This window comes from Amphiprion ocellaris, chromosome 6, assembly GCF_022539595.1.
Source record: "Amphiprion ocellaris isolate individual 3 ecotype Okinawa chromosome 6, ASM2253959v1, whole genome shotgun sequence".
In the NCBI taxonomy this organism is placed as follows: domain Eukaryota; kingdom Metazoa; phylum Chordata; class Actinopteri; family Pomacentridae; genus Amphiprion; species Amphiprion ocellaris.
In genome coordinates this window covers 16371024-16383428 of record NC_072771.1, presented here as the reverse complement: position 1 = coordinate 16383428, position 12405 = coordinate 16371024, and the positions used below count along the sequence as shown (strand labels likewise).

The 12405-nt window shown below is 43.1% G+C and overlaps 1 protein-coding gene across 6 annotated transcripts in view; it reads left to right on the top strand.

The window, feature by feature from the left end:
- Positions 1 to 12405, top strand: part of dock5 (dedicator of cytokinesis 5) — a 41486-nt gene that overhangs the window by 18930 nt on the left and 10151 nt on the right. For all 6 annotated transcript variants that reach the window (XR_002746618.3, XM_023278843.3, XM_023278842.3 and 3 more), the window contains 20 exons: positions 312 to 409; positions 1073 to 1162; positions 5777 to 5877; positions 6008 to 6142; positions 6223 to 6334; positions 6694 to 6764; positions 7002 to 7108; positions 7278 to 7414; positions 8695 to 8790; positions 8983 to 9081; positions 9401 to 9571; positions 9694 to 9794; positions 9879 to 9937; positions 10189 to 10343; positions 10476 to 10561; positions 10941 to 11097; positions 11233 to 11273; positions 11355 to 11445; positions 11585 to 11704; positions 12036 to 12125. Coding sequence is in view for 5 of the 6 variants with exons in the window: in XM_023278843.3 (XP_023134611.1) it covers positions 312 to 409; positions 1073 to 1162; positions 5777 to 5877; positions 6008 to 6142; positions 6223 to 6334; positions 6694 to 6764; positions 7002 to 7108; positions 7278 to 7414; positions 8695 to 8790; positions 8983 to 9081; positions 9401 to 9571; positions 9694 to 9794; positions 9879 to 9937; positions 10189 to 10343; positions 10476 to 10561; positions 10941 to 11097; positions 11233 to 11273; positions 11355 to 11445; positions 11585 to 11704; positions 12036 to 12125 (2117 nt within the window). In the remaining variant the exon portion in view is untranslated. The remainder of the gene's footprint in view (positions 1 to 311; positions 410 to 1072; positions 1163 to 5776; positions 5878 to 6007; positions 6143 to 6222; positions 6335 to 6693; positions 6765 to 7001; positions 7109 to 7277; positions 7415 to 8694; positions 8791 to 8982; positions 9082 to 9400; positions 9572 to 9693; positions 9795 to 9878; positions 9938 to 10188; positions 10344 to 10475; positions 10562 to 10940; positions 11098 to 11232; positions 11274 to 11354; positions 11446 to 11584; positions 11705 to 12035; positions 12126 to 12405) is intronic.

Below are 12405 nucleotides of genomic sequence, written 5' to 3'. Positions count from 1 at the left end.
GTAGTAGGAGTCATCTCCATTTTTGCCACTCTTGCAGCCTGCGACTTTGTGATAAATAAAAGATGTCTTGTCACAAGTCATCTTTAAGAAATGAAAGAGATTCTGTGATGGATTGGGCAGCAGTGCAGTCATCATTACCTCCCCACAGAGCCCCTTGTAATTAATTAAGCTGATCTGCTAATATTCTGCTGATATGTTGACGTTGCCTGATGCAGATGTAACTCAGTGTTTACTGAAATATTGGACTTTTAACAATCACCCTGCTGATGAAATAAAATCCACTCTGATGTGTTGATTTTTTTTCCCTTTAGTGGATCTGCTTGGCCTGTTGAACTGGAGATCTAATCCTGAGGATCTGGACCAGATCTTGCAGAGGCTCATGGAAGTGGAAGGAGGGGAGATTGTCAAAGTAAGTCCTCATATAGATTATTACTTCGCCAAGGAAGGCAGCGGAGTTATGTGACGATGGGCGTACGTCAGTCTATCTGTCTGTGTACAAAATTACTCGAAAACGAAATAACGGATTTGGAGGAAATTTTCAGGGGAAAGTCAGAAATGACACAAGGACCACCTGATTAGCTTTTGGCAGTGATGCAGCTTATAGTCTGGATCCACGGATTTGTTATGGATTTCCCATTGCGAGATAGCGTCTCGGCGTCACTGTAACTATGACAAGAAGTGAACGCTACGTCAGCTGCCTGCTGATGATCACATGATTGCGATCCTACTACAAATACACCGGGACTTATATTTCGAAAATGATACAAGGAACAATTGATTAAATTGTGGGGGTGTTTCTGAGTCCCATGAATTCCTGCCGCCCGCTACATATTTTGGTCACACGATTCGGTATCCGTACACATGCATAACACGCCTGTGCTCAGTGTGAGGTAATTTTTTATTCAAGATTTCATCCATCAGGTGATACAAAGACTGAGCAGTCTTGGTGGAGTACTGCGCTCTCTGAGTGCTTTTCTTGTATTAAAAGTGTGACATGCTTTTAAATGTCAGGGTTTTTTATATAATGTTGTCTTCAATGGTACTTTTGTAATATGTGTTTATTTATCCACAGTTTCTCCAGGACACTCTTGATGCTCTGTTCAACATCATGATGGAGACTTCAGAAAAGGACACTTACGATACTCTGGTGTTCAATGCCTTGGTGAGTCTCTGGTGAAGTGACAGTGTCAGGCAGTTATAAATTTTACAATACAAATGTCAATAATGGATAACATTTTATTATACACTGCTGGTTCCCAACACCCACCAGCTGAATCTAAGCAATCACAAGGATAGAAAATAAGATCAAACTGAATCTACCTTACAAAACAGTTTTTATTGTTCAGACCTTTCATTAAATGTTGCCTGATTCTTGTGAAATACCAAAAATTACCAATACTTGTTTTGTAAACATATTTCTGAGGACTGATGCTGTCAGCGCTAACCTTGGTCATAAATGCATTACATTTTCTGTGACTGCTTCTTAACAGCCGCTCAGAGTTTCACCTATTGAACACGTTTAAGGAACCATTACAGTCCATGAGAACAGCTTGTCGGATGATTGAACAGTTTCAGAACTGGCCCCTCCCCTCAAGCATACCATTTAGATGTCGGAATTGGTGATGCTAGCTCCCACTATTTCAATGACTTCTGAGGGCAGTATTCCCACACTCAAACCCGGGTGCATTGTGGTGACAAAGCAATCAGGGTTGAAACTTCTCTCTCAGCTCTCTTTTTTTCCTGTTTGTCACATAACTATTTCTGGCACATTTCATATGAAAAACTGAGTGCAACACTGTGAATGCCTTCTAAGAGAGACTGTCTGGAAATGTGTGTTGTCATCCCCATATTTAAATGATATCACGTCTCACCCTTCTCTGTGATGGCTGGCTTTTCACTGCGGTATTCAGCATTGGCCATTCAAAACAAGTATATTCACATTTGTCTCTTGATGTTGTCAGATAATGTGACATTTAAATTATTGCTTTTCTGGCAAATCCTGACCCTTAAAATGAAGCAGCAACAGTGTGATGTTCTGTTTGCATTATCAGTAACAAAAAGCTGCAATGCACTCCAGATTTTTTATTTTTTTTTGCATTAATGTGCTTAATGTCTCTACTAACAGCAATTCATTCATCAAGTACTCTGATAATAAATCAGAGAAAAAAAACATTTTCTGTGAAAATTCCATCCAACATGAGATGGTCTACTTGCTTGTTTCATTACATACATGCTAGGGCTGGGCGACATGGCCTAAAAAAAAATCTCAGATTTTTTTCACAAAAAATCCTGATTCACGATTTATCCGATTTTTTTTTTTTTTTTAACCCCCTACCTAATCTCCACAGGCTGGAGTCCAGTCGACTTTATGCAATTGAGCTGCAGCCCTCTCCAGGTAAACACACTGGATCACAGCTGGAAATGCGCTGCATGTGGCATGCTGGTCTGGTTGCGGTGCGTTTCCAGCTGTGATCCGGTGTGTTTACCTGGAGAGGGCTGCAGCTCATTTGCATAAAGTAGAATGACTTCTACTTTATGCAAATTGCATGCAGCCTGCGGAGATTCCACGCATCGTGAAACTGTCCTCAAACTTCTAAACTAGACGTCAGTGACCTAAAACGAGGACAGATTTAGCTGCTGCAGATTATTTCTCGCTTCAAATGCTTTCAGAAATACTTTTCGCTGACGCGTTTTTTGAAATAAAAGGGAAAGTTTGAGGCTGAGCCGCTGTGTTTATTCAACTTGTCTGCCGGACTGTCCAGCTGAAAGCTCGGTCACGTGACCATGTAGCGGCCTGCTGTTGCTCAGCGCTGTCATGTGACCATGTTGTGGTCCGCTAGTGACCGCTGTCCGTGCCATTTTCAGATGTGGTGCGTTGCCGTGCAGGAAAATAGCATCTAGTGGACACGCGTCTTTAGATCTGCACCGCTCGCCGCCATGTTGTTTGTGTATCAAGCACAGGGGGGAGGGAGGCGCGCACTCTGAACTACGGGAGCCCAGCAGGCAGCCATTGGTGGCGGATGTTGATGAGAAAATCGATTTTCATAAAAACAAATCGACATTAAGTACAAACTCGAATTAATCGATAAAATCGATTTATTGCCCAGCCCTAATACCTGCCTACCTGCATGCACACTACAGATGATCTCATTACGGATTCTTCCTTGAGGCTAGATCAAGCTCAAGAATGGCAGAAGTGTGTTGTGATGGTATTTATCTTTATGTGGTGTATATTGGCTTTGAACAGAGTGTTTTTGCACATGAGGTGATGTAGCTCATTTGTGTATTTGTACACAAGAGGGGGTTTTCATGCACTGTACTACTCTCCCTAAATAAAGCTACTGTAACAATGTAAATTTCCCCTGGAGTGGGGAGAAATAAAGAATTTTATCTTATCCCTACCAACACTCCCTCTGGTTGATTAGTCCTCCACTCGTACTCAGGGTAAAAGGAAAAGGTTGACATTTTTTAGTTGCACCTGTATGCTTTTAACCTCTAACTGTCTCTTGCTGTTTCTATGACCCCGTTCACTTTTGTTGTAATAGATAGATAGATAGATAGATAGATTAAACCTTTATTGATTTACAATGTAACAGCAGCAGCAAATAGAACAGAATAGAAAGGAGAGCAGCACACAATGCACATAGTGCATAGATATAAATATTTTCTCCTTCTAGAAGAAAAAATACAATACAGTATTTACAGCAACATTCTTATGAAATTGCACAACATCATTATGTACATTTTTATTGCAAAGTTTGTAGGTGGGTGAACTGAGCTACTGGGAGCTTGATTGTAAAGTCTGACTGCAGAAGGAAGGAAGGACCTGCAGTATCTCTCCTTTAGACACTGCGGGTGAAGCAGTCTGTCACTGAAGGAGCTGCCCAGTGATGTAACTGTTTCCTGTAGGGGGTGGGAGGTGTCCTCCATGATAGACAACAGCTTTGTCATCATCCTCCTGTCTCCCACCACCTCCACAGGATCCAGGGGGCAGCCCAGGACAGAGCTGGCTTTCTTAACCAGTTTCTTTAGTCTCTTCCTGTCTGCAGTTGCGATGCTGCTGCTCCAGCAGACCACTCCATACATGATAGCTGATGCCACCACAGAATCATAAAAGGCCCTCAGAAGTGCTCCCTGCACCCCGAAGGACCTCAGTTTTCTGAGCAGGTGGAGTCTGCTCTGATCTTTCTTATAAAGTGCATTGGTGTTTGTAGTCCAGTCCAGTTTGTTGTTTAAGTGAACACCCAGGTACCTGTAAGAGTCCACAATCTCAGTATCCATTCCCTGGATTTTCACTGGTGAAGGAGAAGTGTGTCTGTTCCTGCTAAAGTCCACCACCAGTTCCGTGGTTTTCATCGCATTGATCTGGAGGCAGTTCAGCAGGCACCAGTCTACAAAGTCCCGGTTAAGTTCTCTGTACTCCTCCTCATCTCCGTCCGTGATGAGGCCGACGATGGCAGAGTCGTCAGAGAACTTCTGAAGATGGCAGTTTGTGGTGTGATGGGAGAAGTCTGCTGTGTAGAGGGTGAAAAGAAAGGGGACAAGGACAGTCCCCTGCGGGGCCCCCGTACTGCAGACCACAGTGTTGGGCACACAGTCTCCTGCCCTCACAAACTGTGGCCAGTTGGTGAGGTAATCCAGCAGCCACATTGTGAGGTGAGAGTCTACTCCTGTCTGCTCCAGCTTGTCCCCCAGAAGCGCAGGCTTTATGGTGTTGAAGGCACTGGAGAAATCATAAAACATGATTCTCACAGTGCTCTTCATCTTCTCCAGGTGAGATAGACATCTGTGCAGTAGGTAAATCACTGCATCATCAACCCCGATGCCGGGCTGGTAGGCGAACTGCAGCGAGTCCAATGATGAGCTCACCAGGGGTCGCAGATGACAAAGGACCAGCCTCTCCAGGGTCTTCATCAGGTGGGATGTTAGTGCCACCGGCCTGTAGTGGTTGAGGTCCTGGGGGTGCGATATCTTCAGCACCGGTACCACGCAGGACGTCTTCCACAGCTGTGGTACTCTCCCTAGCTTCAGGCTCAAGTTGAAGACATGCTCCACAATCCTGCTCAGCTGATCTGCAGAGGATTTGAGGAGCCTGGAGCTGATGCCATCAGGACCCATGGCCTTCCTGATCTTCAGCCTGCTTTGTTCCCTCCTCACCTGGGATGTCGATAGGGACAAGTTGGGGCACGGGGGCTGAGTGCTGGTTGTGAGTGTGGGGCCCTGTAGGGGAGGGGAGGTGTGATGGTAGGAGAACTGTGGTGGAGCCATAAGGAGAGGGAATGCAGCGGGGTGGGTGCAGTGAGCAGGGGATGCAGACAGATGCAGTTGTGGCTGCTGCAGGGTGGACTGGTCCGTGGAAGGGGTGGCTGCCTGTTCAAACCTGTTAAAGAAGGTGTTCAGGTCATTCACCCACTCCTGATCCCGTCTCAGTTCAGTCTTGGGATCTTTGTGTCCAGAGAGGGTTTTCAGGCCCCTCCAGACCCCACTGACATTGTTCTGCAGCAGCTGACCCTCCATCCTCTTCCTGTAGCTGCTTTTCCCCTCTCTGATCTTCCTCCTCAGCTCTCTCTGTGCAGACCTCATCTTCTCCTTGTAATGCAGCTCTGGTACTGCATTAATGGAGTTAACAGGCTCATACTATGTTTACAGAAACTGTCTAATTGTAATCCCGATTTGCTGTAAATCCCTGCTGCACATAAAGGAAACCCGAATCTCTGACAGTTGTAAAAATCTTCACAATGCTCTCAACTTGTTTCTTCCTCTTGTCTGCAACCAGGTATTTATAATCACACTTATTGGTGACATCAAATTCCAGCACTTTAATCCAGTCCTGGAAACCTACATCAACAAGCACTTCAGCGCCACTTTGGCTTACATGTGAGTCCTCGTGTTGTATTTCCCCCCTTTGATGACTTATGCTGTTTATTTTTAGTTTGTTTTGCTCTTCTTGTCCTCCCACACCCAAATTACCAGCAGAACTTGATGCCTGACTCATTTACTTTCTCAGGAAGCTCTCCCGTGTGCTTAACTACTACGTGGGCCATGCCGAAGAGCCCCAACTCACCGAGAGGCTCTACGCGGCACTCAAAGCTCTCAAGTACCTGTTCAGGTTCATTGTACAGTCCCGCGTCCTCTATCTCAGGTATCAGAGGCACTGTCACGCAATAATTGACGTAGCTCTTAAAGATGACATCTCATGCAATGCCTGGCCTTCATTTTCAGATTCTATGGGAACAATGAAGACGGAGATGCGTTCTTCAACTCCATTCGCACCCTTTTTCTCTCTTTCAACACTCTCATGGACAGGCCACTTGATGAGGGAGTGAAGATAAAGGTAAGCTGAAGATGTATGATTGATGTTTCCAGTAGCGGCTTTTTTATTTGTTTCGTTGAATAAAATATCTGCCTATTTATTATTCCCTAGCTTCAAAACAAAAAAAGATGTTTCTCGAATTTTCCGTCTTTGTGTTTTCAGCTGTTATGTGTAGATAACTATCCAGCTGTGAAAATGTGTTATACCGTTATAGACAAGTTATTGAAAAGTTGTACACATTACCTGCAAAGTAATGTGAGCTCCCTGTTGGCAGCTTTAGTAAGGTGAGGAAAAGCTCTGTTAAATAGCTTGTTTTACTAGGGAATAAGAATACATCCTCTTGCTTCAGCCTGTTGAGACCTGATTCTTTTGTTTTTCAGGGGGCAATATTGAAATACCTCCCCAGCATCATTAATGACATCCAGACTGTGTTTGATCCTGTGGAGCTCAGGTAACTCTACAGAGGGTTTTCACAGTAGGAAATGATAATTGCCTGTCTCAGTGCAAATTATCATATTTACTTCTGAGTAAAGGAGATGATATTCTCATTTCTTGCTGCTGTAAAATCAGCCCGTCATGTGTGCTGCTCATTAGTCCTCCGTGACTGTAATTACTGGATGTGAAATATGAATAGCATTAAAATTGTCACAGCTGCTCTTTTGGCTTTTTTCTGTCATTCTCTTTTCAGTGTTCTCCTAGCAAAGTTCATTGAGAGCATTCCAGACTCTCAGCTTGTGCGTCAGAAGCTTGGCTGCATGTGTAAAATGGTGGAGAGTGACCTTTTCAGGCAGCCAGGTAGGAGTCCTCGAGGCTCAAAAACCGCATAATGACATTTCACATAAGATGAAAGAAAAAAAAACTTCTGCTCCGCATTACACTTACCTACAAGTTTGTCGACTCCATTAACTCGCAGATGTGCTGTGTGATCCAATGAGCTCTGATTTTCTCTGCTCTGTTGCCACAGATTGTCGAGATGTGCTTCTGCCGCTTGTTACGGATCAACTGAGTGGACAGCTGGACGACCACTCTAGTAAACCGGACTATGAAGCCTGCGTTCAACTGCTTAGCACAGTGTTGGACAACCTGGACCGCAAAGACGTGGTGAGGAGTCAAAGTTTACCTTTAGACACACCGAAGGAGATTAGATTTAAAGGGTCGGCACACCCAAATTCTGTGACAACAGAGTTTTATCTAGAGGGTGGCTTACTAACCCTTAGAGATAGTATGAAGATCTCAGACATACATGGGGACCTCAGAGATAGGTCTCTTTAGAGGTTATCGGGGCACATTCAAGGAAGCCCTTGGGCAGACCTAGAGCATGCTGGAGGGATTACATATCCCATCTGGCCTGGGAGAATCTTGGGATCCCCTTGGAGAAACTGGAGGATGTAGCCAAGGGGAGTAAAGTCTGGGCTGCTCTGCTTAGCCTGTCGTCGCTGTGACCTACAGTCTGATAAGGGGTTTAATATGAATAGATGGATGGATGGAACGTGTAGTCATCCAGACAGTTTGAGTTTATTTGCCCAGGTTCTGAAAAATTTGTCTCTGATTTTTTTTTCACTACCCTGTAACAACGGAGATGAATGGAGTTTCATTACTTTGTGCCCGATGTGTTGATAAAAGAATGTCAGGATGTGCAGTTACTCTGGATAATCCATACACCTCACTGTGTCCAGCAGTTTTTCTCTTTAAAACAACAGGAATTATCACAACTGGCCATCACTTTGTTGAAAACTTCAAATGACATCCTCAAAATAATTTTTTGTCTGACTAATAGAAAGATTTTTGTCTACTATAATTTAGGGCAAAGAAAAGCATTAAATCCTCACAAACTTGTTTCACCGAAAACACTGTCACAAAGAACACTTATGAAGGATTTGTCTATAACTGTTTGAACTGTTTCTGGAAAGACATATTGCTATTTAGGGCTGCAGCTAATTATTATTTTCCTGATCAGTCAAATAATTGCTTGTTCTAATAACAAAATGTTTAGCAGAAAATTGCAAATCATAGTTTCTCAACTGTCTCTTGTTCTTTAATTAATCATCTAAAACAAAGAGGTATTTAGTTTACTGCCACATGAGATAAAGCAATGCAGAAATGCTTGCTCTGTGGCTGCTGAGTTTTCTTTATGTGTTTTGTAAATACTTCAGGAAACATGAAAGTAACTCTATTCATCTCCATTGCGTTCTAGTTGAGACAGAACTCTCAAAGACAAGTATCTCAAAACTTGGGGGTTATAACTAGCACTACCAAAAAAAAAACCAAAAAACTGAGAAACTAGGGTGAGTCAGCCCTTTAACACTGACAGCACTCTGCATTTTGTCTGTGTCGCTGTGTCTGAGCTGGTAGCTGTACCTGAAGCTGTTCTGTCTGTGCAGGGTCCAACCAGAGGGCACGTTCAGCTGATAATGGAGCGGCTTCTTCGCAGGGTTAATCGTACTGTCATCAGCATGGACAGATCCTCTCCTCTCATTGTAAGGCTCACTGGGATGTTACAGCTGAAATGTGTCCTTGACAGCTGCATCCTCAGCATTCATTTTAATCTTGATAATACTGACATCAACAATAGCTAAATATAGCCAAAATGTGCTGGAAATGCTGATTCTTTAGGGATATTTTACTGTGAAATCATTTGAGTAATGGTGGTCTTTTTTTTCTTGTGGCAGGGCCACTATCTTGCCTGCATGACGGCTATCCTGAAGCAAATGGATGACATGCATTACGCCCACTACATCAGCACCTTCAAGACGAGACAGGATATCATTGTAAGTGTCTTGGTTCCTCCCCTGCTGGCTACATCTTGTCGTGAAACATCAATAACAGGCATTAAACCACCCAGGCCACTTACTGCTCCTTAAGGGAATATTGATTATAGACATTTCATGCAGCGGATTGGACTGACATGATGAGGATGTCTGTGGGCCTCCATTAAGCTGTGGGAGCACTATGTGCATCTGACGTGTAGCAGCAATGATGTGGATTTGCTTAGTTTGGTTTCTGCTTATTTGGATGCCACTCGTATTTCTGTAAAGAGACAGAGCACATACATTTGCAGTAACAATTTAATTATTCTTCTTACCTAAGGACTTCCTCATGGAGACATTCATCATGTTCAAGGACCTCATGGGGAATGTCTTCCCTGCTGACTGGATGATCATGAACCTGGTTCAGATGCAGGTCTTCCTGAGGGCCATCAACCAGTACTCGGATGTCCTCAATATGTATTTTCTGGACCAGGCGCATTTTGAACTGCAGGTGTGTGTCGTCCTCCCCTGCCTCAGCAGAGGTTACATTTTTTATTAAACACAAAATCAAAATCAAGTGTTATGAGAAGGTAATTATGTTATTAATATTTGAAAACCCTGCTTCCCTTCAAGCTGTGGAATAACTACTTTCATCTGACCGTGGCGTACCTCACTCACAAGACACTGCAGTTGGAATCCTTTTCTCAAGAGAAACGAAATAAAATACTGAACAAGTGAGATCATTTACAATTCATCGAAAAGATAATTTAAATAGAGAGAACTTAATCTAACAGCTCTTTGTTTTAAATTTGCCACAGATATGGGGACATGAGGAAGACTATTGGATTTAAGATCAGAGATATGTGGTACAACCTTGGTGAGTTTTTTAGACAATCTGATAATGCTGCTATTGTCATAGAGTTTGTGGAAGTGTTTATTCAGTGCCTGCCAGTAATGCAGGGGGAATAACAAGACAATATTTTTTATGGTCCAGTTTCACAGTGTGTTGTTGTTTAGTTTACCACATTATTAGATTTGTCCTCTGTTTGTTGAGAATGAAGATGCAGTTTATTGCCTTCTCAAATCATTCTGTGATATTTCTGCGTGAAAATGTTTGTTGTCCCTCAGGCCCTCACAAAATGAGGTTCATCCCAGCCATGGTGGGACCCATTCTGGAGGTCACACTGGTCCCTGAGCCTGAACTGAGGAAGGCGACCATCCCCATCTTCTTTGATATGATGCAGTGCGAGCACAACTTCAGCCCTGGACGCACATTTGAAACGGTACAAAGTTGCCTCTGAAGTTCAGCACTTTGTTGTTTTCTGTTTAAATTCTACTAGAGCTGCTCCTGGCTAAATATGACATTTTCAATGTGTATTATTGTCAGTTTTTTAAACTCTTTCTTATCTTTGCAGTTTGAGAACGAATTGATAACAAAATTGGATCAAGAGGTAGAAGGAGGCCGAGGGGATGAGCAGTACAAAGTCCTGCTGGAGAAAACGTAAGAGGAGCAGATCAAACAGAAAATATTTCTTTCTTTGCTGAAAGTTGTTTAAGTAGTACAACCAACTGATCAAAAATCCAATTCTGTCTAATAGTGAATTCACATCGGGTTGCTTCTAAAATACAACAAAGGCCTCTCTGATTGTGTTTTGATAAAGTCCTCAAGGAGCCAGAAGGACAAGACAGTGTGTTAGAATAAGGAACCGCTAATCAATACAAAACCCCTCGGGCACAGAATGTACGATTCCAGACAATTGCCAAAGCAAATTTTTATATGCTTGTCAGGAGGAAAAGCAGGCTTTGGCATGCTGATAAACTAGAAATAGTCCATTACAGCTGAAGAGCAGTCTGTGAAGGATATTTGTTTGTATGTGCAGATTGCTGGAGCACTGCAGACGCCACAGATACCTGTCCCAGTCAGGAGAGGAGCTGGCTCTGCTGCTGAGCAGCCTGCTGGAGAATCTCCTGGCATACCGCACCATTACACATGATGAAAGTCCTGAACACCGCATGAGCTGCACTGTCAATGTGCTGGTATGCTCTATGTCTGTACTGAACAGCGTTAACAAAGCCTTCACACTATAGGCGTATGTGCAGAAAGCAATTATATTTTCAAACTGCTTGAGAGAAAATGTTCAATGTGTATTTAAGACTTTCTTTCTCTTGTAGAATTTCTACAAAGAAAAGAAGAGGGAGGACATTTATATCCGGTGAGTCAGAATGACGCATGGAACATTTGATTTTTCGACCAGTATGCTAGCTGTGTGTAACTGCTGTGCTCTTGTAACCAGGTACTTGTACAAGCTGCGAGATTTGCACCTAGACTGTGAGAACTACACCGAGGCGGCTTACACTCTGCTGCTTCATGCTGAATTGCTGGAGGTCTCTGACATATAAGTTTTTTTTTCTGTTTGAAAGAGAGAAATCAGTTTCTTTTATGTTTGAGCTGTTTAACCTTTGCTAATGACCGCACTTCTACATGTTCACCTGAGTGCTGATTTCTGATTGTTTGCTTCCTCAGTGGTCTGACAAACATTGTGCACCTCATCTGATACCTCGAGACGGGCAGCATGTGTGGACCCAACAGGAGCTGAAAGAGAGGCTGTTCCAGGAGATCATATGTTACTTGGACAAGGGAAAGGTGATTATTAACTGCTTTGCATGTGAGCTGTTGTCTTAGAGTCATGTATAAATGGCCTTAAAAATGTTTGAATTATGCCCTTAAAGTTAAAAATGAAACCCAATAGAAAGTTACAGAATCTCCTACACCAGCACCAACACTATGTCTTGTGATAGTATTTAGATCTCTCACTGGTTACTACACATCAGCTGTTATCTCTTGAAGCTGTGAGGCGGAGCATCCCTGAGGACAGCAGTGGGAGCCAGCTGGAAAAGTTCAGCTTATGCTACGGTGTTTTTATGTCCGTGTTTTATGTCCACCTCTTAACGGAATGATGCACATGTCTTCTCAGATGTGGGAGAAGGCCATTGAGCTGGGTAAACAGCTGGCCAAGATGCATGAGAGCCACATGTTTGACTTCATGGAGCTGAGCCAGCTGCTGGTAAGATAATGCATGCATCATAAATCTGCCTTACAAACAAAACACAGAGAGAGTTGGCTTTGTAAGCTGATCACAAATGGGATGAATTGCAGATGATTTTATTGTTTGGGCTTCATTATTACTAAATGAAATTAGTCTGACAGCAAGAATGATGCGGCTGCCTGTTCAAGGTTGCGACTGGTTGGACAACTCAAAGAGGGGTTTTAACTAACTCATTAGTTTGAATTTGTTATGAAGAATCTATTTATAAAATCTCTCAGTGTTAGTTGTTTAGTGGAAT